The sequence below is a fragment of the Coregonus lavaretus genome, assembly GCF_964263955.1.
Source record: "Coregonus lavaretus genome assembly, chromosome: 4".
Lineage (NCBI taxonomy): Eukaryota > Metazoa > Chordata > Actinopteri > Salmoniformes > Salmonidae > Coregonus > Coregonus lavaretus.
The window spans coordinates 18350112-18376507 of record NC_139991.1 but is presented as its reverse complement, the minus strand read 5'-3'; the positions used below and the strand labels follow the sequence as shown (position 1 = coordinate 18376507).

General features: G+C 41.9%; 1 protein-coding gene and 1 long non-coding RNA gene across 23 annotated transcripts in view; one reads left to right on the top strand and one right to left on the bottom strand.

Annotated features, from left to right (window-relative positions):
* LOC311128686 (CUGBP Elav-like family member 1) overlaps positions 1–26396 on the bottom strand; it is a 47446-nt gene that overhangs the window by 2412 nt on the left and 18638 nt on the right. For 2 of the 22 annotated variants that reach the window (XM_084160898.1, XM_084160911.1), the window contains 12 exons: positions 17585–17772; positions 16651–16733; positions 14121–14169; positions 13822–13956; positions 13216–13295; positions 10612–10773; positions 5964–6042; positions 4952–5122; positions 4654–4770; positions 4341–4541; positions 3701–3844; positions 3404–3577 (listed from right to left, as the gene is read on the bottom strand). In XM_084160898.1, coding sequence (XP_084017024.1) covers positions 3450–3577; positions 3701–3844; positions 4341–4541; positions 4654–4770; positions 4952–5122; positions 5964–6042; positions 10612–10773; positions 13216–13295; positions 13822–13956; positions 14121–14169; positions 16651–16733; positions 17585–17772 — 1537 coding nt within the window. In that variant the 3' untranslated portion in view covers positions 3404–3449. Of the gene's footprint in view, positions 1–3403; positions 3578–3700; positions 3845–4340; positions 4542–4653; positions 4771–4951; positions 5123–5963; positions 6043–10611; positions 10774–13215; positions 13296–13821; positions 13957–14120; positions 14170–16650; positions 16734–17584; positions 17773–26396 lie in introns of those variants that run through there. The other 20 variants (XM_084160916.1, XM_084160917.1, XM_084160909.1 and 17 more) reach the window with 20 other exon arrangements.
* On the top strand, positions 3–25755 carry LOC311128688. Its single transcript, XR_014613222.1, has 3 exons — positions 3–210; positions 24756–24804; positions 25111–25755. It is a non-coding gene; the product is annotated as an uncharacterized lncRNA (long non-coding RNA).

Sequence of the window (26396 nt, the reverse complement as noted above, 5' to 3'; positions counted from 1 at the left end):
AGGGAGACAAACCTAGGTTAAAGCAACAACGGAAAAAGGAGAGGGAAGAAAAAAGAAAATCATGAATGATTATCTTTGCATGGGGAAGGGAGGGGGGGGGGTCACTACCAGATACACAATCTAAACACAGAACATTTAATTTAGACAGAAGAGGCGAAAGGGTGAGAGGACAGAGGGGGAACACAAGCAACATGCGAACTGAGAATTGAGGTGAAAACTTACAGGACACAACACCACCGAGACACCACACTGACTGCCTACTACTGTACAATCAACATTTGTGACTTAGTATTACGTTTAAGGATTTTTAATACAGTAGTCAAAAATAAAATAAATAAATGATCGGTAGTATTCCAATTTCAGAAAATAATCCCCCCAAGGGGTTTAGCTCCGTCTGTCCCAATGTGCTTTTATAATTTCCTTACTGATTGTAAAAAATGCCATTTTTTAATATTCATTGCTTGCAATGATAGTCACCTGGGTTATGAGCCAGCAATATTAGATTAATTGTGCTTTATCACTTTGCTAGAATGATCTATGAGAGCTGATTGTCAACCAATCTGTCAACATTTCTCTTTTGGTTTTGTGCTTTATCTGTTCATAATTCCATCATATGCAATACAATGCAGCTAACTTATATCCACAGCAAAGGAGCTTTTCTCGAGGGCACACTACAAAACTGAGTGAAGTACAGTATCTGTACTTTAAGTGGCAAGGAGGTAACTTTCTTTTTAAATAAGGAGGCAGTTTGTCAATACAATACAGAAAGGGTAAGTAAAGACAGCGCAAACAAACTTCAGACATTTGATATAACAAATGAGTAAAAAGTTTAAGCTATAAAACTTTAAGACTGCATTAGTCTGTTTGGCATCTTCTCATGTTCTCTACCATAATCTGCTACTATTCTTAAGGATTCCACCTCTGTATGCTTACTCAGAACGATGCCTTTCATACAAAAATGTTTTACGAGATGTACAGCAAAGTAACAGTGATGGTTTACTTAATGTACAATAACAACGTACAACTATGTGCCCCCATCAGTTGAGATTCAGTCTTTGGACTTATTTTAATGGCAGCAAATATCCTGGACTTAACCCTGCAGTAACCCTGCTTAAGCCTATTTTCTCAGTTGGTATTGTTATGCACATGGAAATGATAGTTAAATAGGCACACATCTAGGTTGAACTCAAATAAATATAGATTTTCCCTGTAATATGTTCCATTCTTAAAATGGAAGGGGACTACAGTTTCGAAATCTTTAGCAGCACTGGCAAATCCTACTCACTGACAGTTCCATACAAAATTGTCACTTCTGGCACATTAACAATAAACACTTGAATAGGGCTACACAGGTCAGTAGTTAAAACCTCACATATTTAAATGTAGTAACCAACGTCACATTAGGATTCTACAAAATACTGTTGAAGATTCTTGAAACAATCATTTTAATTCAGAGAAATAACGTAGGCAATAAATAGTTCCCGACACTCAGGAGAAGTATAAAACCTCTATAAAAATAGAAAAGGCATAATAGTTTTGTAATATATATCATCTGGACAATTGTTTCTTTCCATTGCTATTAAAACACTTCATAAGTTAATGGAAGTCTAAGAAACTGATTACTGTGTTTGTTGTAGTGATTAACATTTATTTAACGTCGCCAATCATGAAATGCTAGCGTTTTTAGTCAATAATAAATACAAACACTGGAATAAAAATCTGCAGGGAAGCCAGTATTTTGAGGGAGTAGTCTCATCTAACCAGCTCTGAGAGGTAGAGCAGACTACTTGAACTGCGGATGATGAATAATTACAAAACATTTTGGTTAACACAGAGGATAAAAAATAATAATAAAATAAATTATAATATCTACTTAGAGCATTATTTTTGCATCAGTAATTAGTAGATGATTGGATAATTTAGGATGAATTTGACAAATGTTAACTTCGAAAGGCCACAATGTTGTACTTTTTGAACATCTTTTCCAGGACACTCACTATTGCTGCAAGCCTAAAATGCCAAGTGATATTCCATTTAGTGTTAGAAGTAGGACTGATGTTCTACTTGAACTGACAGCTAAAAACAGAAAGGAAATCGATCGAATGTGAATATTCTAAATGGGGCGGAATGCTCGTTTGAAGTTAAAGATCATGGCAGAGTAGAGACTATATAAGTTATTGCCACAATTAAAGTTACTGTTCGTCACTTAAAAGACCTGTGAAGGGAAGCAGTAGACAGAAGGCCAAATTTACACATCTGACAGGTGGGGAATAAAATTACTCAAGCCAGATGACACCTTAGCAGCTGTGTCCATTAAAACTTAATGTAGGACCCAATTACTGCTCCCTTCACACACATTCAGCACAGTATCTGTTAATGATGCAGGACCCCATATTCTCTATCAGATATTCAATTGAAAAAAGGGTGAAGTATTTTAGATAAACTACACTACATGCCTGAAGCAAGGGTGTGGCGTTGTGACATTGTCCTGAGACAAATCAAGAGGTTTGCAAGTTAAATATCTCACAAAACCATTCAAGGCAATACTGCTGACGTCTTACGAATCAATTCATTCAGTTGTAAAAAATTATATTTTGCTCCAAAATATAACGTTGAGAACAGAAATTCAAGCTTCTTGTTGGTTGTTGAATAAATAAATAAATAAACAAACAAACAAAAATATAAATAATAAGTAAAAGCCTACTGTATGCAATGTATTCCTGGTACAGCATCACAAATAGACTTTTCAGGCAACTTATATATTTTTTTTAAATGGCTCATCTGCTGGAGTGAAGTCAGATCTTGCGTACATGTAGATAATTGAAGTTGGCAAACAGCTATTGTTTTCTTTCCATTATCCGGTGCATGGTCTGTCCATCCTCATTTCAAAATTGGCAGTTTTCTGAAGGCTCTGCATGACGCTCAGTGTCCTAATGTACTGTATCAGTTTAAGAATGCAACCATGGGGATGGTTTGGTTATGATGGGATTAATTTGGAGTGTGGTCAGGGGGCATGGGGCAGGATTAGGTGGTGGTGGGAGCATGGGTAAAAATCAAGGGGATATTTTGGCAACTGGCTGTCATTGTGCAACATCATTATGACTTAACTTTTACACAGCAAACTAATGACACCTTAACTTAAATTAAAAAATACAATTGTTTAAAAAAGAAAAATTAAAAACCAAACCAGAATGTAAGTATCCAGTTTCAGTTGACAAAATCATATATTTAACATCATTATGCATGTTGTTTTTGTTTTCTGCTTGCGTTTGTTAATACAGAGAATAAAAAGGAGTGACCCCAGCAAAGCGGTAATCTTGTAATGCGCAAAGGGAGAGGGAAGAATGAGGAGAGGGTAAGGGTTTGCAGCAGGGTTTTAGTTTCTTATTCACACTCCACTTACCAGAAAAAAACATTTCCTAACCAAGTCCAATTGAGAGATAAAGCACTCAGTATGGCTTGCTGTCATTTTTGGATCGCTTCAGCTGCACCTTTAGTCGCTTCATACCAATTTGGAAACCGTTCATCGACTGAATGGCGGCCTGTGATGAGACTGGATTGTCGTAACTCACAAAGCCTGTAAGAGAATCCAGATAAAAGTCATATGCAAGATACAAATCAATCCTTGCCTTCATAATAAGAAGACACTATATACACAGCCTTACTAGTGATGTGCTGTTTACCCCATCCTCCAGCTTACCAAAACACTTGCTGAGGTTGGTCTGCTTGTCAATGAACACCTTAGCGGAAATAACGTTGCCAAAGGGCATGAACATCTGGAGCAGGTCCTGGTCTCCAAACTCCTGGGGGAGGTGGTAGATGAACAAGTTGGCTCCCTCAGGGCCTTAAGGGAGCAGGAAATCATTTATTAAAATGTCTGACACAACAAGATGGCAATGGATACAACTAAGCCAGAGGCAACAATTTTGTTTTTGACAGATTAATAGCATTTCAAAATGTTATCCGAGGAGCCTTCTGATATGGATTTTAGCTCATTTTAAAATGACATTTTCAACAACTAGTACTGTGAAAACATTTCAGAGTGTTGCAATTAAATCTTACCGGTGCTCCGACTGTCGCTTGCTGTTGCAGCATATTTAAAACAAGACAGAACCCTCAGCAGGTGACAATACATATTTTCACCAATATCCCACACTATGGTCACATCACAAATTATTTAACCTATCCCTAAGCTCTTAATATCCCTTGCACTAGTACTACATTCAAACATAAATCACAGCGTAGCATGTGAGCCCTGTAGAACAGACATTTGAGTTAACACAAATCTCCCCATCCCCAAGTCCAACCCTTCTATGCCCCATCTCCATCCCCCTACTTGCCTTCCTTCTGGCTTCCTGCAGCACTGACACTCTGTTGGGAGAGCAGGCTCTGGTTGTAGAGGCTGGGGAGGGCAGCAGCAGCGTACTGCTGGATCCCAGAGTAGGCCTGGGTAAGGGCCTCCATGGTGCTACCAGTTCCATTCGACAGGCCCCCGCTGCCTAGACCGCCGTTCAGGGCTGCCATCCCTAGACACAGGAGCTCTGTTACAAGATTAGGACTAGAATACCTTGTATATGTATCATGCACTCTTCACATTTGAGGTAATATATTTGTGGTAAATTAATTCATACAAATATGTTTGAGTATGCTAACCTGCAAGTGAGCCCATGTTGAGGCCAGCTCCAGCCCCTGCGGCCAACGACTGCAGCGCCCCTAAGGAGGCCATGGGGTTCCCTGAGTTGTTGTTACAGGATGTGGGTGACGATCCTGCTGTGGAGATGAGTCAACCCCAAAACAATTAATCACTTAAGAGGAAAATGCAACCATTTGACTCCGCTAGTAGGACTTCAAAGTCTTAATTCACAGACCAGGGAACAGATTGAATGCAGAGACTAGGGATGGGAAGGCAACATGAGGAAAGGTTATAAAGGAGATAAAAAGTGGGACCAACCCTTGTAGGCGTCCCATGATGAGTGTGCCTGATGTCCAGTACCCGTACCTGAGCTGGTGAGCACGCTGAGGGGACTGCTAGAGGTGGTGAGAGCGCTGCTGCCCGTGGGCGTGGCCTGTGTGGCGCTGGCCGCCGCTGCCAGAGCAGCCAGGTTCTGCATGGCATTCAGCCCTGAGACACACGCATAATCTGCACTTAATACGGGCAATGGAACCTAGATCTCACTTAGGTCAATATATAGGCTACACTGAGTCCAAACTAGGATCATGCAATCACTGTGTTTGTTTGACAGCATGTAAAGCTTAAAGCAGAGAGTTGCAGGTACCTTTCCAACACAAACCGAAATGGGTGAGATGGGAGGCAAAAGTACAAACTTCTATAACAGCTTAGTCAATCAACACAACTAGAGCACTGGCCAAAACACACAGAAAGCCGATACAACAATGCAGTGATCTGTGGGGTAAGTCAAGAAGAGGGATAATGAGCTAACTTTGGTAAACATTTTGAATCAACTCAAAGTTTCAATATGAAGTTAAAGCAGGCTTCTTAAATCTTGAATAATTGTAGCTTGCCCCATGACATATCCTGTGGTTATCATACTGGAATGAAAATCAGGTATTAAAACATTAATTGCTCAGTTTTTGACATGATGAATTCGATCAGTAGCCACTCGCTGCAGCAGACACACTGCTAGAAACCAGATAAAAAACACCAGTTTGTCTGTTAGTGTTTACGTCTGGAGTTTCCTGGTGGCATCGCGTTACAGCTCAAAATTCGATTAATATATGAGGAGCAGGATTTGAACATGGTCCCTCACCACTGCTAGACACAAACACACTGAACAAATGACTTGGAGTTCAGGCATGCAGAGAATGATGCACGCAGCAGTATCAATAATGCACATCTTCACCAAGCACATTACAGATGGCAGTTGGATGTGGAGGAAAACACATTTAGCGTGCAGGTGTAAGAATGGAAAGGGGGAAGGGGTGGGAAATGTCTTTGTTTTTACCTGACATACCAGACATGGGGTGAAGGTTGTTGAGGGCATTCCCAGAGGAGGCAGACTGCTGGAGAAGCTGTAAATAAAGCTAGACATTACACCAAAACAGAGAACACAAAGGGTCAGGACTGCATCCAGGACTGTGCTTTCAGGAAAGAAATAGCAGAGAGAGACAGAGAGAAAAAAGGTAAAGTGGGTGAGGAGGACAGATGAAGGGAAAATGGACAGGAAAGTGTGGAGGTGTAAATGTTGGTGATGAAGAGATGGGAAGAATCACAGAGAAAAGAGAAGGTGAAAAAACGAATCCAGAAAAAACGATGCTGAGAAACACTGAGTGGGATGAAATGGGAGTTAAGAGGATTTAAATGGAAGGCAAGACAGTGAAGAAAAGGAAGAGGTTGGAAGATTTTCACAGCACACCCATGGAGCAGCACTAACAGCATTGTAGAAAGCTCTGCCGTCTATATTGGACTGGCCACAAAATTGGAGGGTAAGGAGATCAACTCCTCATTCAGAATTAGAGAAGCCAATTGAAAACATATCAGGTCTTTAGATGAGTTGAGACTAGATGGCCATCCAACATAAATAATTGGCAACGATGCAAATATAAATGTCTAACATCTGTCTAGAAACACAGCAAACCAAACACAAGCAAGGAGGGAGGGAGCTGGCTGGATGCAGAAAATGGGTCTTCATCTAACCTGTCAAAGCATTCATGAAATGGCCCAAAGACTCATACAGAAGAATCAGATAATGGGTCTACTCCCTAACGTCAGGGAGAATACTTCCGAGGCAAAACTAACCATGTTCAATCAATGGAAACCATATGTCAAATCAAGTCTTATAACAAATTGACAACCTCCAGTTGGCAATGCTCTAGGGCAGGGGTGTCAAACATACGGCCCGTGAGGTGGTCCAATCCGGCCCGCAGGTGGTTTTTAAAAATAAATACAAAAACTGAAACAAATCACATTATTTGTCACATGCTTCGTAAACAACAGGTGTAGATTAAAAGTGAAATTCTTACTTACGGGCCCTTCCCAACAATGCAGGAATATAAATAGACAAATAATAAGACAAATAACACAAGGAATAAATACACAATGAGTAACGATAACTTGGCTATATACACGGTGTACCAGTACAGAGTCGATGTGCAGGGGTACGAGGTAATTGAGGTAGATATGTACATATAGGTAGCGATAAAGTGACTAGGCAACAGGATATATAATAAACAGTAGCAGCAGCATATGTGAATCAAAAGAGTTAGTGCAAGAAGGGTCAATGCAGACAGTTAAATAGTTAACCAAATAGCATACCCGGACTAACTATTTAGCAGTTATGTCTGGATTTGATTAGAGTTTTGATCGAAAATTCAAGCCCGATGCTACCTGAGCCTGATGAGCCATACATTTAAATTGAGCCCTACATAAAAAATAAATCATATAATCCCAATTCCAAAAAAGCCCAAATGATTGTGCCGTTATCCAATACATATGAGATATAGGCGACTGCGCATTACGCACAACAGAAAAACAGAAAAGCCCATAGATGTAGCTAAGTACAGAGCATTCGGAAAGTATTCAGACCCCTTCCCTTTTTCCACATTTTGTTACGTTACAGGCTTATTCCAAACTGGATTAAAAAAACAGGTTTTTAGATTTTTTTTGCAAATCGATTCAAAATAAAAAACAGAAATACCTTATTTACATAAGTATTCAGACCCTTTGCTATGAGACTCAAAAATTGAGCTCAGGTGCATCCTGTTTCCATTGATCATCCTTGAGCTGTTTCAACAACTTGGAGTCCACCTGTAAATTCAATTGATTGGACATGATTTGGAAAGGCACACACCTGTCTATATAAAGGTCCCACAGTTGACAGTGCATGTCAGAGCAAAAACCAAGCCATGAGGTCAAAGGAATTGTCCGTAGAGCTCCGAGACAGGAATGTGTCGAGGAACAGATCTGGGGAAGGATACCAAAAAACGTCTGCAGCATTGAGGGACCCCAAGAACACAGGGGCCTCCATCAATCTTAAATGAAAGAAGTTTGGAACCACCAAGACTCTTCCTAGGTGGCCGCCCGGCCAAACTGAGAAATCGGGGGAGAAGGGCCTTGGTCAGGGAGGTGACCAAGAACCCGATGGTCACTCTGACAGAGCTCCAGAGTTCCTCTGTGGAGATGGGAAAACCTTCCAGAAGGACAACCACCAATCAGGCCTTTATGGTAGAGTGGCCAGACGGAAGCCACTCCTCAGTGAAAGGCACATGACAGCCCGCTTGGAGTTTGCCAAAAGGCACCTCTCAGACCATGAGAAACAAGATTCTCTGGTCTGATGAAACCAAGATTCAACTCTTTGGCCTGAATGCCAAGCATCAAGTCTGGAGGAAACCTGGCACCATCCCTACCGTGAAGCATGGTGGTGGCAGCATCATGCTTTGGGGATGTTTTTCAGCAGCAGGGACTGGGAGACTAGTAAGGATCGAGGGAAAGATGAACGGAGCAAAGTACAGAGAGATCCTTGATGAAAAACTGCTCCAGAGCGCTCAGGACCTCAGACTGGGGCGAAGGTTCACCTTCCAACAGGACAATGACCCTAAGCACACAGCCAAGACAACGCAGGAGTGGCTTCGAGACAAGTCTCTGAATGTCCTTGAGTGGCCCAGCCAGAGCCCGGCTTGACCCTGATCGAACCCCTCTGGAGAGTCCTGAAAATAGCTGTGCAGTGACACTCCCCATCAAACCTGACAGAGCTTGAGAGGATCTGCAGAGAAGAATGGGAGAAACTCCCCAAATACAGGTGTGTTAAGCTTGCAGCATCATACCCAAGAAGACTCAAGGCTGTAATCGCTGCCAAAGGTGCTTCAACAAAGTACTGGGTAAAGGGTCTGAAAATGTGACATTTCATTTTTTTTATACATAAATTAGCCAACATAAAAAATAAAAAAAAACTGTTAATGCTTTGTCATTATGTGGTATTGTGTGTAGATTGATGAGGGGGAAAAAACAATGTAATCCATTTTAGAATAAGGCTGTAACGTAACAAAATGTGAAAAAAGTCAAGGGGTCTGAATACTTTCCGAATGCACTGTATGTGTGCGTGTGTATTATATATATCCTGAACGGGATTATCTATTTTGGATGCAATTTGAATGGAATTGGTAGGCAACAATTGATGGAGAGAGGGAGAGACCGCTCGCGCATGCTCTAATTCAAGGCAACAATATTCGAGTGATAGGCTGTTTTAAAAAACTCTGCAGCTGCAATAACAACATATTTACAATAAAACAATAAAAGCCAGATGTATATTAGACATGCATTCGGTCTTTATATTACTGTAGTATAGGCTATGCTGCAGCAAATGTAGGCCTACCTGTCACAAGAAAAAAGATACCATGATGAGATGATAGGTCTACATGCATTGTGAACTGCGCTCCATACTGAGATGGGCTGTCTGTCCCCAACATAAGCGTTGATGATTGATCATACAGAGAGCAGAGAGAAGACTGCAGAGAAGCAAGATTTAGACATTGCATATAATTTAACAGTTCCATTTCATGTCATGCTGTTGATATAAATAATTTATGATAATTTACCGGTTTCTCACAGTTATTTATCCCAGGAAAAGGGAGTGGTTTTGGGCAGTAAATCTCAATAACCGGGTTCCCGCCATGCAACCCTAATCGGTACCGCTTGCCGTGCGGTAGCAGAGAGAACAGTCTATGACTTGGGTGGCTGAAGTCTGACAATTTCTCTGACACGCCTGGTATAAAGGTCCTGGATGGCAGGGAGCTCGGCCGCAGTGATGTACTGGGCCGTACGCACTACCCTCTGTAGCGCCTTGCGGTCGGATGCCAAGCAGTTGCCATACCAAGCGGTGCTGCAGGCAGTCAAGATGCTCAATGGTGCAGCTGTAGAACTTTTTGAGGATCTGAGGGCCCATGCCGAATATTTTCAGCCTCCTGAGGGGGAAGAGGCATTGTTGTGCCGTCTTCACGACTGTGTTGGTGTGTGTGGACCATGATCATTCCTTAGTGATGTGGACACCGAGGAACTTGAAGCTCTCGAACCACTCCACTACTGCCCCGTCGATGTGGATGGGGGCGTGCTCGGCCCTCCGTTTCCTGTAGTCCATGATCAGCTCCTTTGTCTTGCCGGCGTTGAGGGAGAGGTTGTTTACCTGGCACCACACTGCGAACTCAATATACTTTTAAATTATGAAAACCGAATCGAAACTGTGTAGAAATGATATTGGACCTACATTTAATTTTGACGCCGATGAAATAACACATTTTCAGTGCGTCCCTCTGGACCTCTATGTAGACCGAATGCTGCCCCCGGGGAAAAATGTGTTTGACACCCCTGATCTAGAGACTGTCTAAACCAGTCTGCCAAACAGCAGTGCACTTTAATGTGTCCCAGCTGTAACCCTCATCTTTCTAGAACAAACTTCAGATTGTAGCCAATTGCAGCCCAAACCTTAATTTGCTTGCAAACACAAACAAGCTAAGCTTTGTCCTGAATACCTAACTCTGGAAATTTGAACCTAAAAATCGGTCAATTTCTAAACTGGAACATTAACAAGGGCTTGAAGCCAAGCCACGGGCCTTTCCAAAACTCTGCTGTGGATCGTGCAGGAGGAGGTGGTCACTTACTGCCAGATACTGTGGGCCCAGAGAGTTGAGCCCGGTCAGATTCCCCCACATTGAGGCAGCGTTGAGCTGCTGCATCTGCTGCTGAAGCTGCTGGGCGATGCGCTTCTGCTCCTTGTCCTTCTGCGTGTCGGCAAACTTCACTACGATGGGAGACGAGCAGCCCTAAAAAGTTGGGACAGACAACAAATGGTGTCATTTGAAAACTATCTTCGATATTCCTCTAGCACGATAACAGCAATTTCAAAATGGCATTACTTGAGTAATGGGCCCTTTAGCCAACCAATCATATACAGTTGAAGTCGGAAGTTTACATACACTTAGGTTGGACTCATTAAAACTAGTTTTTCAACCACTCCACAAATTTCTTGTTAACAAACTATAGTTTTGCAAGTCGGTTAGGACATCTACTTTGTGCATGACACAAGTAATTTTTCCAACAATTGTTTACAGACAGATTATTTCACCTATAATTCACTGTATCACAATTCCAGTGGGTCAGACGTTTACATACACTAAGTTGACTGTGCCTTTAAACAATTTGGAAAATTCCAGAAAATGATGTCATGGCTTTAGAAGCAAATCAATCCCAGAACAACAGCAAAGGACCTTGTGAAGATGCTGGAGGAAACAGGTACAAAAGTATCTATATCCACAGTAAAACGAGTCCTATATCGACATAACCTGAAAGGCCGCTCAGCAAGGAAGAAGCCACTGCTCCAAAACCGCCATAAAAAAGACAGACTACGGTTTGCAACTGCACATGGGGACAAAGATCGTACTTTTTGGAGAAATGTCCTCTGGTCTGATGAAACAAAAATAGAACTGTTTGGCCATAATGACCATCGTTATGTTTGGAGGAAAAAGGGTGCAGCTTGCAAGCCGAAGAACACCATCCCAACCGTGAAGCACTGGGGTGGCAGCATCATCCTGTGGGGGTGCTTTGCTGCAGGAGGGACTGGTGCACTTCACAAAATAGATTGCATCATGAGGAAGGAACATTATGTGGATATATTGAAGCAACATTTCAAGACATCAGTCAGGAAGTTAAAGCTTGGTCGCAAATGGGTCTTCCAAATGGACAATGACCCCAAGCATACTTCCAAAGTTGTGGCAAAATGGCTTAAGGACAACAAAGTCAAGGTATTGGAGTGGCCATCACAAAGCCCTGACCTCAATCCTATAGAAAATTTGTGGGCAGAACTGAAAAAGCGTGTACGAGCAAGGAGGCCTACAAACCTGACTCAGTTACACCAGCTCTGTCAGGAGGAATGGGCCAAAATTCACCCAACTTATTGTGGGAAGCTTGTGAAAGGCTACCGGAAACGTTTGACCCAGGTTAAACAATTTAATGGCAATGCTACCAAATACTAATTGAGTGTATGTAAACTTCTGACCCACTGGGAATGTGATGAAAGAAATAAAAGCTGAAATAAATCACTCTCTACTATTATTCTGACATTTTCACATTCTTAAAATAAAGTGGTGATCCTAACTGACCTAAAACAGGGAATTTTTACTAGGATTAAATGTCAGGAATTGTGAAAAACTGAGTTGAAATGTATTTGGCTAAGGTGTATGTAAACTTCCGACTTCAACTGTAAGCAAGGCATAGAGGATAACAGCAGGTTATGTTATACTGAACAAAGATATAAACGCAACATGCAACAAGTTCTAAGATTTTACTGAGTTGTAGTTCATATAAGGAAATCAGACAATTGAAATACATTTATTAGGCCCTAATCTATGGATTTCACATGACCTGGAATACAGACATGCATCTGTTGGTCACGGACACCTTAAAAAAAGGTAGGGGCGTCGATCAGAAAAACAGTCAGTATCTGGTGTGTCCACCATTTGCCTCATGCAGCGCGACACATCTCCTTCGCATAGAGTTGATCAGGCTGTTGATTATGGCTTGTGGAATGTTGTCCCACTCTTCTTCAATGGCTGTGCGATGTTGCTGGATATTGGCGGGAAGACGCTGATGCACACATCAATCCAGAGCATCCCAAACATGCTCAATGGGTGACATCTGGTGAGTATGCAGGCCATGGGAGAATTGGGCCATTTTCAGCTTCCAGGAATTGTGTACAGATCCTTGTGACATGGGGCCGTGCATTATTATGCTGAAACATGAGGTGATGGCGGTGGATGAATGGCACGACAATGGGCCTCAGGATCTCGTCACGGTATCTCTGTGCATTCAAACTGACATCGGTAAAATTCTATTTTGTTCATTGTCCGTAGCTAATGCCTGCCCATACCATAATATGTGGTGTTGTGTGACAAAACTACACATTTCGAAATTGCCTTTTATTGTCCCCAGTACAAGGTGCACCTGTGTAATGATCATGCTGTTTAATTAGCTTATTGATATGCCACACCTGTCAGATGGATGGATTATCTTGGCAAAGGAGAAATGCTAACAAAGTTGTCCACACATTTTTAGAGAAATAATATTTTTGTGCGTATGGAACATTTCTGGGATCTTTTGTTTCAGCTCATGAAACATGGGACCAACACTTTACATGTTCCGTTTATATTTTTGTTCAGTGTAGATTCTCTGTTTCAGAGGGATGGGAGGTGTGCAGGTTCAATGCTTACCTCCATAGTTTGTGATTGGTGCATCGATTTGATTGTTGACTGTGCCATCTGCCTTGCTGTAAAAGTGATAAACGCACAACCTGCAGAAGGGGAACAACTCGTAAATGGTTGACATACACGGTCCTGACTCCTGACAGCATTTAGAAACAGATAATGGAAAGCATACAGCCCAGATTGCAGCATGCTATGGAGTCTGGTAAGTTCTTGATTTAGTTAAACAGCCCCCAAAAAACACACTTGGAACAGTGTCAAACAGATATGTGGCTCATCAATTACTAGAACTTAGTCAATATGCTACATCTAGAATGATAAAGTGATGACCTTGAGATTGTCACATTTTCTGTGAAAGGATTTGTATGGAAGATGTGTGAGATTTGTACATAAAAGGACAAATGAGAGTAATGACTTATCACCCATCTGTTTGCAACTATTTTAGAGTGAGTGTGTGGGAGTGTATGTACCGCATGTAGAGAGATGAATGTTAAAACAATGACTAGTCCTCATAGTATAACTGATAGAGTAAATGTGTATGTGTGTTTGGGTGCGTCTTGTTGAAGGTGTGTGTGGATGACGATGAGGATGAAAGGTGAACTGAATCTGCCTCACCACGGCTCAGTCCATCCGGCCCACGTAGTATTCTACATTCCTCAATCTGTCCGTACGGCGAGAACATAAGTCTGATGTCATTCTCATTACACTTTTTCGATATCATTCCTATGAACAACTTCCTGTCTTCCACCGCTGAATAAGACAATGAAGAAGAAAAGGTTGTTTCATCAAACAATGAGTAACTGCATTAGAGACAACATACAACAACAAGGGCAGCTTCTAAGAGATAGGGCTTCAACATAAAAACAAATTACCACACCATCCAACAGTCTCCCCTGCCATGTAGCTATACTCACCATTATTCTTCTCACTGTCAGCTGGCTTCATCTGAATAGGGTGATGCATCTGTTGAGGAAAGACATTGAATTTAAAGGAAGCAAGAAGCGCTGACAGAGACTGCCTTGGTAGGTTTAAATGAATATGTGTGGTTGGCATCTCTAGGGCCCTATAAAATCTGCGATGCTGAGAACACAGACGGAATCCAGACATTAAAACGGAATTCAACAATATTGTATTGAACTTAGCAGGGAATCAACTAATTGTATTGAAAATTATTTACATTTGCACAAGTTTATCATAAGACATGAACAGAATGCATCAGTAATGCGTATTTCCTGCAACTTCCTGAAGAGGCAACGAGAATTCCCCCTGACTGTATGTGCGGTGTTCTGGTAGATGGAAAGGCTTTCCCAAAAACCTTCTCAATTAAATGTTAACTACAATGTAGCCTATGCTTACCTGGCAGAAAAATACAGTGGGGAAAACAAGTATTTAGTCAGCCACCAATTGTGCAAGTTCTCCCACTTAAAAAGATGAGAGAGGCCTGTAATTTTCATCATAGGTACACGTCAACTATGACAGACAAATTGAGAAATGTTTTTCCAGAAAATCACATTGTAGGATTTTTAATGAATTTATTTGCAAATTATGGTGGAAAATAAGTATTTGGTCACCTACAAACAAGCAAGATTTCTGGCTCTCACAGACCTGTAACTTCTTCTTTAAGAGGCTCCTCTGTCCTCCACTCGTTACCTGTATTAATGGCACCTGTTTGAACTTGTTATCAGTATAAAAGACACCTGTCCACAACCTCAAACAGTCACACTCCAAACTCCATTATGGCCAAGACCAAAGAGCTGTCAAAGGACACCAGAAACAAAATTGTAGACCTGCACCAGACTGGAAAGACTGAATCTGCAATAGGTAAGCAGCTTGGTTTGAAGAAATCAACTGTGGGAGCAATTATTAGGAAATGGAAGACATACAAGACCACTGATAATCTCCCTCGATCTGGAGCTCCACGCAAGATCTCACCCCGTGGGGTCAAAATGATCACAAGAACGGTGAGCAAAAATCCCAGAACCACACAGGGGGACCTAGTGAATAACCTGCAGAGAGCTGGGACCAAAGTAACAAAGCCTACCATCAGTAACACACTACGCCGCCAGGGACTCAAATCCTGCAGTGCCAGACGTGTCCCCCTGCTTAAGCCAGTACATGTCCAGGCCCGTCTGAAGTTTGCTAGAGTGCATTTGGATGATCCAGAAGAGGATTGGGAGAATGTCATATGGTCAGATGAAACCAAAATAGAACTTTTTGGTAAAAACTCAACTCGTCGTGTTTGGAGGACAAAGAATGCTGAGTTGCATCCAAAGAACACCATACCTACTGTGAAGCATGGGGGTGGAAACATCATGCTTTGGGGCTGTTTTTCTGCAAAGGGATCAGGACGACTGATCCGTGTAAAGGAAAGAATGAATGGGGCCATGTATCGTGAGATTTTGAGTGAAAACCTCCTTCCATCAGCAAGGGCATTGAAGATGAAACGTGGCTGGGTCTTTCAGCATGACAATGATCCCAAACACACCGCCCGGGCAACGAAGGAGTGGCTTCGTAAGAAGCATTTCAAGGTCCTGGAGTGGCCTAGCCAGTCTCCAGATCTCAACCCCATAGAAAATATTTGGAGGGAGTTGAAAGTCCGTGTTGCCCAGCGACAGCCCCAAAACATCACTGCTCTAGAAGAAATCTGCATGGAGGAATGGGCCAAAATACCAGCAACAGTGTGTGAAAACTTTGTGAAGACTTACAGAAAACGTTTGACCTGTGTAATTGTCAACAAAGGGTATATAACAAAGTATTGAGAAACTTTTGTTACTGACCAAATACTTATTTTCCACCATAATTTGCAAATAAATTCATAAAAAATCCTACAATGTGATTTTCTGGAATTTCTTTTCTCATTTTGTCTGTCATAGTTGACGTGTACCTATGATGAAAATTACAGGCCTCTCTCATCTTTTCAAGTGGGAGAACTTGCACAATTGGTGGCTGACTAAATACTTTTTTTCCCCACTGTATCATTATTTGCATCAATCCAGTATTTGTTTTGTAAACTATCATCACGTGCTCTACAAAAACAGCTAAACAACAGCCTCTCCCTAGGTGCCACTGAAATTAAAAGGGTAAATACAACACAAAAGATCCAGACCTCAAAATCAGTCTCCTGATGTGGTTTAACCATTGTTGTGGACTTAGAACATCCCATTTAGTTGTTTTCTATTTAAAGAAGGATGATTTTGAGAGGGAAAACCTGAAAAAAAACAGCGGGAAATGGAAACCTGGAAAAACAAAATGGAGAAAACGGAATTTGGGAAAAAACTAAACGTAATCAGGAAAAAAATACAACCGATTTTATAGGGCCCTACATCTCTCGAGATAAAAGCTGAACAGCAGTACTGACTTGTTGTACTACAATCTGGCAAGCTACCCAATACATTGCCTATTCGATTTACTGAGGAAGTTCAAACGTCTACCAAACCTACTCACCCCTGGGAGAATTTTCATGTTGTGAAGGGCATTTTGTGCTTCCAATGATGATTTGCGAGTGTAATATGTTATGAAACAACAACCTGTTTGGAATGGGGATATAGACTGTTGTTAGACAAGGTAAATGTTACTCAATTACAAAATGACATTGATAGAGTATTGGTGGGCCATCTATGCCTCCTTTATTAAAAAGGCTAAGGCTGCGTGACCGAAGGTAACCACCCCAGTCCCCGCCGGCAGCCTCTTCCCCAGAGCTAAAGAACACATTCTGTACATGTGTTACTTTACGCACACATCCCCCTCCCTTCACGTTTCTCTCCCTCTTCTGAACCCTTCCTATCAACCAATTGATCGACATGATGTAGGCTAGCCTACATCCGAGTCTCATATTTCTGAACAGCTGATATAAAAACCTGCGACTTGAACAAACATTCCCAAAATATATATATATTTTGTAGGCTAATTTAGGATGTAGGCTACAACCTTCTCGGGCTGTTGTAAATAAGGATATTGCAGTAGCACAAGTAGGGCGCGGTCAACACATTGCACTGGAGCAAAAACTATCTGCGTTTTAACCACAAATAACATACATCTGTTAAAAAACTGAAAAAAGAACACTACCATTTTGACTGCCCATCTTCCTCCAGCTAAGCCAATGTTTGCAATGATAATGAAAAAAAAGAACATTCAATCGCTATTTAGACTGCCTGTCTGAGTCCTGCTTGTTTGATATGCTGCGGCAGCAGAGGGAGGGAGTAGTAAAGTAGAGAATCCCGCAAATACACAGACGCTTAGGTTGTTTAGCTATCGAGAAGAGGATTCCAGAGAATTCAGTAACACAGCCAATATATAAAAAAGGCAGGGAATTCTGGATAGGGTGAGGGGGGAAGTGTAATGGACACCTCTCGTGAAGAACTCAATACAGCACTGTCACCTTTGCTCTGTGGGGGGTTTTGACTCCTGTCACGCAACACATTGATTTCGTAGACGGCGCCGTAAGGCTCAAAAAGCTCCCGCAGCTGTTCCTCTGCCCAGGACCGTGGGATCTGGCCAACGAACATCTTGATGGCATCGATGTCGGGCTGGTCCGGGTGGTCCAGGGTCCCGTTCATCTTCTTTGCCCTGAGAGAGAAAGAAGAGAACGGTTGTTATAATATGGCTACATGATGTGAACTTGGGCAACAGAAGCTACATTTACAAGCAGTCTTCCCCAGAGGTACATTAAATATGTCCCTGCTGGAAATAACATATTTGCATAATACACTAAGCAGCTGGAAGCTTCACAAAATGGCATCTTTCGAGCAAAGGCTGTTTTGTAGAAAGGTACAATCAAGTGTAGACTATTTCAGTAGCACTGCATAACTTGTAGTCAAGTAAAGTTGTTATTAAGTGTCAGCTGAAAGATCTGCCATGTGACTGAGGAAACATTCTAACATGCATACAAAAACATACAGCACCAAATGCATACTACCAGCAGAGAATTGACCTATGCAACTAAGACCAGCTCTAAAGAGAAGGATCTTGAATGTGAAGTTTGTTTTGGGGGATCTGATCATTCATAACCAAACAATGATTCATCTCATGCAATATTGAAGGCTGCACAGAACAAAACAAGAAAATAATACTAGTCTACATCAAGTACATCCTTGTCAAATCCATAATGTGTATGAATTCATATAAAAGCCATTTAAAAATGTTTTGAATTTGTGCAAGCACAAAACAACTAGATTTTCGGTTGACAAACACCTACTGTACCTCCATATCATCACAGTAGTCCAATCAAGACTGTCTAACCTACTAAAGTAGTCCAATTCTGACTAGGCTAATTATATTCTGAATGCATTTTTATGCTTTTGCCATGCTCATTCCAACACCAATCAAATTCAGTGTTTAAGCCTATATCACATTTCAAAGACAAATGTAAGTAGGATTTATTCAGATTGTACAAAAGATTTCAAAGAGGACTGAACATTTCATGCTAACGAACCATTGAAAAGGTACCAAAGTGGGGGGATAAGTGAGCACTACTGATTAATAATAGGATGATCCATTACCAAATAGGCCAGAAGGTAGGGTTGGAGGATATCCCTAAAACCAAAACAAAAAAGTGGCATAATCAAGGAAATAACGAGGGAGAGGAGAAAGATAAAGAAGTGATAGAAAATCTTTTGAGGGTGATATGATACACAGTGCATTCAGAAAATATTCAGACCCCTTCTGTTTTTCCACATTTTGTTACGTTACAGCTTTATTCTAAAATTAGTTAAATTAGTTTGTTTCCTCATCGATCTACACACAAGACCCCATAATGACATGTATTAAAAATAATGTATTAAAAATAAAAAACTGAAATATCATTTTTACATAAGTATTAAGACCCTTTACTCAGTACTTTGTTGAAGCACCTTCAGCAGCGATTACAGCCTTGAGTCTTCTTGGGTATGACGCTACAAGCTTGGCACACCTGTATTTGGGGAGTTCCTCCCATTCTTCCCTGCAGATCCTGTCAAGCTCTGTCAGGTTGGATGGGGAGTGTCACTGCACAGCTATTTTCAGGTCTCTCCAGAGAGGTTCGATCGGGTTCAAGTCTGGGCTCCACTCGAGGACATTCAGAGACTTGCCCCGAAGCCACTCCTGCGTTGTCTTGGCTGTGTGCTTAGGGCCGTTGTCCTGTTGGAAGGTGAACCTTCACCCCAGTCTGAGGACCTGAGCGCTCTGGAGCAGGTTTTCATCAAGGATCTCTCTGTACTTTGCTCCATTCATCTTTCCCACGATCCTGACTAGTCTCCCAGTCCCTGCCGCTGAAAAACATCCCCAACGCATGATGCTGCCACCACCATGCTTCACCGTAGGGATGGTATCGGCCAGGTGATGAGCGGTGCCTGGTTTCCCCCAGATGTGACGCTTGGCATTCAGGCCAAAGAGTTCAATCTTGGTTGCATCGGACCAGAGAATCTTGTTTCTCATGGTCTGAGATTCCTTTAGGTGCCATTTGGCATACTCAGAGCGGGCTGTCATGTGCCTTTTACTGAGGAGTGGCTTCCGTCTGGCCACTCTACCATAAAGTCCTTATTGGTGGAGTGCTGCAGATATGGTTGTCCTTCTGGAGGTTCTCTCATCTCCACAGAGGAACTCCGGAGCTCTGTCAGCCCGGCCAAACTGAGCAATCGGGGGAGAAGGGCCTTGGTCAGGGAGGTGACCACGAACCAGATGGTAATCCTGACAGAGTTCTAGAGTTCCTCTGTGGAGATGGGAGAACCTTCCAGAAGGACAACCATCTCTGCAGCACTCCACCAATCAGGCCTTTATGGTAGAGTGGCCAGACGGAAGCCACTCCTCAGTAAAAGACACATGACAGCCCGCTTGGAGTTTGCCAAAAGGCACCTAAAGACTTTGAGACCATGAGAAACAAGATTCTATGGTCTGATAAAACCAAGATTAAACTCTTTGGCCTGAATGCCAAGTATCACGTCTACGACTGGAGGAAACCTGGCATCATCCCTACGGTGAAGCATGGTTGAGGCAGCATCCTGCTGTGGGGATGTTGTTCAGCGGCAGGGACTGGGAGACTAGTCTGGATCGAGGGAAAGATGAACAGAGCAAAGTACAGAGAGATCCTTGATGAAAACCTGCTCCAGAGCGCTCAGAACCTCAGACTGGGGCGAAGGTTCACCTTCCAACAGGACAATGACCCTAAGCACACAGCCAAGACAACGCAGGAGTGGCTTCGGAACAAGTCTCTGAATGTCCTTGAGTGGCCCAGCCAGAGCCGGACTTGAACCCGATCGAACATCTCTGGAGAGACCTGAAAATAGCTGTGCAGCGACACTCCCCATCCAATCTGACAGCGCTTGAGAGGATCTGCAGAGAAAATGGGAGAAACCAAGCTTGTAGCATCATACCCAAGAAGACTCGAGGCTGTAATCACTGCCAAAGGTGCTTCAACAAAGTACTGAGTAAAGGGTCTGATTAATTATGTAAATGTACCTTCCGATTTTTTTTTGTGTTACATTTGCAAAAATGTCTAAAACCAGTTTTTCCTTTGTGATTATGAGGTATTGTGTGTAGATTGATGGGGGGGGGGGGAACAATTTAATCCATTTTAGAATAAGGCTGTAACGTAACAAAATGCGGAAAAAGTCAAGGGGTCTGAATACTTTCCGAATGCACTGTATCTTATAACTATTAAGTGAACTTTCTAAAATGTGCCAAATCAATTCCCTCCAGTTGTTTATTTGGTTTGCTAACTTGCTAGCCAAGTGGCTATTGCAAGATCAAGCTTCTGAGTCTTGGTAAGAGCAGAGACAATCCCCTCCTTGATTAAGATCTGTTGTCTAATATTTGTTTTGTGCATGCAGAAAACTGAGAGTAGACTTTTAAAGATAGCCTAGCGTTTAGAGCGTTGGGCCAGTAAGCGAAAGGTTGCTGGTTCGAATACCCGAGCTGTCAAGGTGAAAATTCTGTCAATGTGCTCTTGAGCAAGGCACTAACCTTAATTTGCTCTAGGGGCGCCGTACTACTATGGCTGACCCTGTAAAAAAAAACATTTCACTGTACCTATCAGGTGTATGTGACCCAAAAAAAAGATATACTTTTTTTGGTCTGTCCTTGCAATTAGTTTATGTTCGCATTCCTTCATTAGCACTTACCTAATATACGCTATTTGGAATTCCTTAGTAATTGTTAGCAACTTGTTAGCATTTTGGTAACATACTTTTTTTTGGGGGGGGAGGTTTACATTTGAAAACAACAATTGCGCCCCTTGTGTGCATCACCGGTAATACAGTATACTCCGGTATGGCACAGGCAAGGTAGTAAGGTATGAAAATATGGATACCGCCCAACCCTAAGCTCTAACCATTAGGTCAACCCTGCTTTAGTTTAAAATGTATGACAATAACTGGTAGTAGCCTATTTATTCACTTCACATTAACCCACTCTAAAGCCCTAATGTGTATGTTATATCTAAGCTAAGCTAAAATGAAAAGATCTTTAAAAGTAAAAACACAAGATCAACAAATAATAAGCAACAACCTTTCCTAATGATTTCCCTGTAGAGAAATTGACAGATAACCATGGCAAAATATGTAGTCCACAGTATGCATAAACTTCAGCCAAACATACTTGTTTTAAAGCCTCTGACATGTACAATAACTACTGATTGTAAGTCGATCTGGATAAAAGCGGCTGCTAAATTATAAAAATGTAACTGCACTGCATACGGAATACAGACTCTGAACCATTATGGGGGACACTTGGGGAGTATGCACCTGTTGAAAACTCACTCTTCTACCATTTTCCCATCCAACACCTACATATCAAATTTAAAAGCACCAAGTTTTGGACTGGAACATTATGGTAAGCAAAAAAATGTCAAGTCACATGCTGGGACCAAACTACAGATCAAGAAATTGAGCATCAGCTGAAAATACACAGCTGAATACAACGTGGAACCCCCCATATTCCGTACAAGCAATAGGCTATTAACCCATTGCTAAAAAAAAAAGAAGATAAACTACTTACACAGGACTAGAATTCAAAGAGCAATGGTCAACCATCATCTCAGGCAAAAAATCCAGTTTAAAAGAAGCCATGTTTTTGGGTATCTTCCCTTTTCCAAAGTAAAAAATAAAGAAACTCGATCACACTTTTTCACGCCAGAGAAGTCAAGATACACTGCAAACCACTAGAGCCTGCTCAGAAACTGTTCTTCAAGAGTGTGAACTTGTGGAAAGAAGCATAAGAGAGGCTGCTGTGGGAAAACTATGGTGAAACCACATGAAGGCTGATCCAAAACTACGAGAAGTAACAAAAAATGGTAAAGAACCAACAACTTCAATTAATTGGACAACGGTGAAACTTTGAACCAGAGTAGAACACACAACAAATCCTCACTGTCCAAAAAACTGGGTCTAGATTAACAGAAGAGTAGGCAGGCCACTAAAAGCTGTGGCCCCGGGTGCCACAAAGAAAGTGCTGATGGGCTGGGGCTTTTTGTGAGCATTTCTCTTAGCCAAGCAGAACTGGGTGCAGCGTCAGATAAATAGAGTGTCAGATTGATGCTGATAAGGGCGAGTGACTGTCCGGAATGAATGGAGAACGGGAGCGAGCTGGTAATCCCTGCACTAATATGAGGCTGGGGAGACAATCAGGTTCCGGCACTGGGACTCGGTCACCCTGTTGTTCTGTGGCAGTCAGGAGGGGGGTGGGTGGGTGGGAGGGAGGGCTGGGTCATATGACATTGGTCGCATTAACTCCCACCCTAACCCCCTGACCTTATACAAGCCAGAGGCATGGCAGCGAACACATAAACAAGGAGGGCAACCTGTGTAAACAACCTGGGCAGTGGATGGCTCTATAAACTTGCCCATTCTTTTGTTGCACAATCACAACAACCAGAGGGGTTTCAAAACCACTATTACGATTTATTACGCCCTACTTAAAATATAGCAAACACTACTTTCAAGCTTTCTTGACCATTTCTATACAATGTCAAGTTACATGCTGGGTCAATTAGGGATACAAAATGCCAGCCAGTACAAAATGCCAATTGATATATTCCGTGTGACTAATACATTTCAGTTAATTACTATAGCTCCTGCCTTGGGCCAATCAGTGTCATTTTGTAAATGCCAGACCTCTATGGGAAGACGCATTATTCACCCAAGTTTCCTCAAAATCGGCCCAGTGCGGTCTGAGATATAACATGTGGGAATGTTCCAAGTTTGCTGGAAAGCATGCACGCACACAAGCGTTTGATGAAAGTACTGTCTATGAGGGAACATTATGTGATATTTACATTTACATTTTAGTCATTTAACAGACGCTCTTATCCAGAGTGACTTACAGTTAGTGAGTGTATACATATTTCATACTGGCCCCCCGTGGGAATCGAACCCACAACCCTGGCGTTGCAAGCGCCATGCTCTACCAACTGAGATACACGGACCACATATCTAAACTGAACAAATATATATATATATACGCAAAATGCAACAATTTCAAAGATTTTACTGAGTTACAGTTCATTTAAGGAAATCAGTCAACTGAAATAAATTCATTGGGCCCTAATACATGGATTTCACATGACTGGGAATACAGATTTGCATCAGTTGGTCACAGATACCTTAAAACAAAGTAAAGGGCGTGGATCAGAAAACCAGTCAGTATCTGTTGTGACCACCATTTGCCTCATGCAGCGCGAGAGATCTCCTTCGCATATAGTTTGTTGATCAGGCTGTTGATTGTGGCCTGTGGAATGTTGTCCCACTCCTCTTCAATGGCTGTGCAAAGTTGCTGGATATTGGCCGGAACTGGAACACGCTGTCGTACACGTCGATCCAGCTGTCTGGGTGGCTGGTCTCAGACGATCCCGCAGGTGAAGAAGGTCCTGGACTGCCGTGGTTACCTGTGGTCTGCGGTTGTGAGGCCGGTTGGCCGTACTGCGAAATTCTCTAAAACAACGTTGGAGGAGGCTTATGGTAGAGAAATTAACATTAAATTCTCTGGCAACAGCTCTAGTGGACATTCCTGCAGTCAGCATGCCAATTGCCCACTCCCTCAAAACTTGAGACATCTGTGGGATTGTGTTGTGACAAAACGTTTTATTGTCCACGGCACAAGGTGCTCCTGTGTAATGATCAGGCTGTTTAATCAGCTTCTAGACATGCCACACCTGTCAGGTGGAAGGATTATCTTGGCAAAGGAGAAATGCTCACTAACCAGGAAGTAAACAAATTTGGGCACACATTTGTGAGACGTAAGCTTTTTGTGCGTATGGAATATTTCTGGGATCTTTTATTTCAGCTCATTAAACATGGGACCAACACTTTACATGTTGCGTTTATATTTTTGTTCAGTGTAAGGGGGGAGGTTAGTTATTTGATTTTGTCTGTAGGGAGCCTTCTTATTCCTTACTGGAACAATAGTAAACATGTCGTCCCCCACGAATGATGCAGCGCCCCCCTTGGGCCAATCAGTGTAATTTTGTGTTTAAGCGTGTACAGGGCATTTTAGTACAGCTGTAGCAGTCAACAGGCAATAAAAAGCTATAGGACATGCATTTATTCATGTTTTAACCAATTTTTCTGGAATTTGCCTTTCAGGATAAACCAGTACAAGGAGATGATCGAGGGTGAACAAACAACACTTCAGGTATTTTGTCTTTGTACTTTGAGCTTATTGCTTGGACTAGGGCGGCAGGTAGCTTAGTGGGTAAGAGCGTTGTGCCAGTAACCGAAAGGTCGCTGGTTCTAATCCCCGAGCCGACTAGGTGAAAAATCTGTCGATGTGCCCTTGAGCAAGGCACTTAACCCTAATTGCTCCTGTAAGTCGCTCTGGATAAGAGCGTCTGCTAAAATGACTAAAATGTTTTTAAAAAAACTTGGAGGTCAATGAATGTTACTGCTGGTATGCAAGGTTTTAATGTCTTCTATTGTGGTCTGCTTTCCTCCTTTATAGCTTTAATTGTCTGCAGACTGGTGTTGTTGTAGCCAAGGAGCATTCACTCAGATGGAACCAGGTTTCAGCTGCTGTGCAATGTTAACATCCTTCCTCCCAGAGATGTGAAAGCATCCCCCGAACTGGACACAACCCGGCAAACATATTTTTTTAGAAGATCAGGACTTTTGCAATGAAAAGGCCATGGATATTACATGTCCTGCTCCAAAGGGCAGGACAGAAATATGCTCTCAGGCTAGATTCCTTTGTTCATATCATTATATTACCCTGAACCAAAGTTACTCAAAGGATCTTATGATATAGGCCTATGTCTAGATATTGTTTTAAACTAAGCCTTTATGTGTGTGTGTTTGAAGTTTTTCCTAATTGTAGGCTACTACCTTTAGCACTTAAAGTTAATAAAGTACATAATGTTTTCTTAGTTTTTAAAGCACTACCTCACTGCTTTAGCACATGCCAGATTCACATTTGTTCCAATGTGAATTCTTTAAGAGATGGGTGGGACTAAAGCTTTAGAGGTGTGAACAATGCTAAATGGGCGTAAACAATGAACAGCACTGTAGCTGTTCTACTAAGCTATATGGTCATACCAAGGATAGTTTTGTTATTTGATTTCGAATTATAAAGACCCCTTACAAAACATTATTTGGCCTCACTGCTATTAGTCCATACAAGCGCATTGAACAGCTTCAATACACGGAACAACAGATTGTCCCCCAAAAAATGTTTAAAGGAAGTTTGTTCTTAAGTGTCTGAGAGATATAAGAAAGATCAAGAAACATTTGTATTTGTATTTTTATTTTATTGTATTTCTTTACATGCATTTCACCCCTTATTTTTGGGACTAAACAGTCTCCATATATAAACTCAGCAAAAAAGAAACTTCCCTTTTTCAGGACCCTGTCTTTCAAAGATAATTCGTAAAAATCCAAATAACTTCACAGATTTTAATTGTAAAGGGTTTAAACACTGTTTCCCATGCTTGTTCAATGAACCATAAACAATTAATGAACATGCACCTGTGGAACGGTCGTTAAGACACTAACAGCTTACAGACGCTAGGCAATTAATGTCACAGTTATGAACATTTAGGACACTAAAGAGGCCTTTCTACTGACTCTGAAAAACACCAAAAGAAAGATGCCCAGGGTCTCTGCTCATCTGCGTGAACGTACCTTAGGCATGCTGCAAGGAGGAATGAGGACTGCAGATGTGGCCAGGGCGATAAATTGCAATGTCCGTACTGTGAGACGCTGAAGACAGCGCTACAGGGAGACAGGACGGAC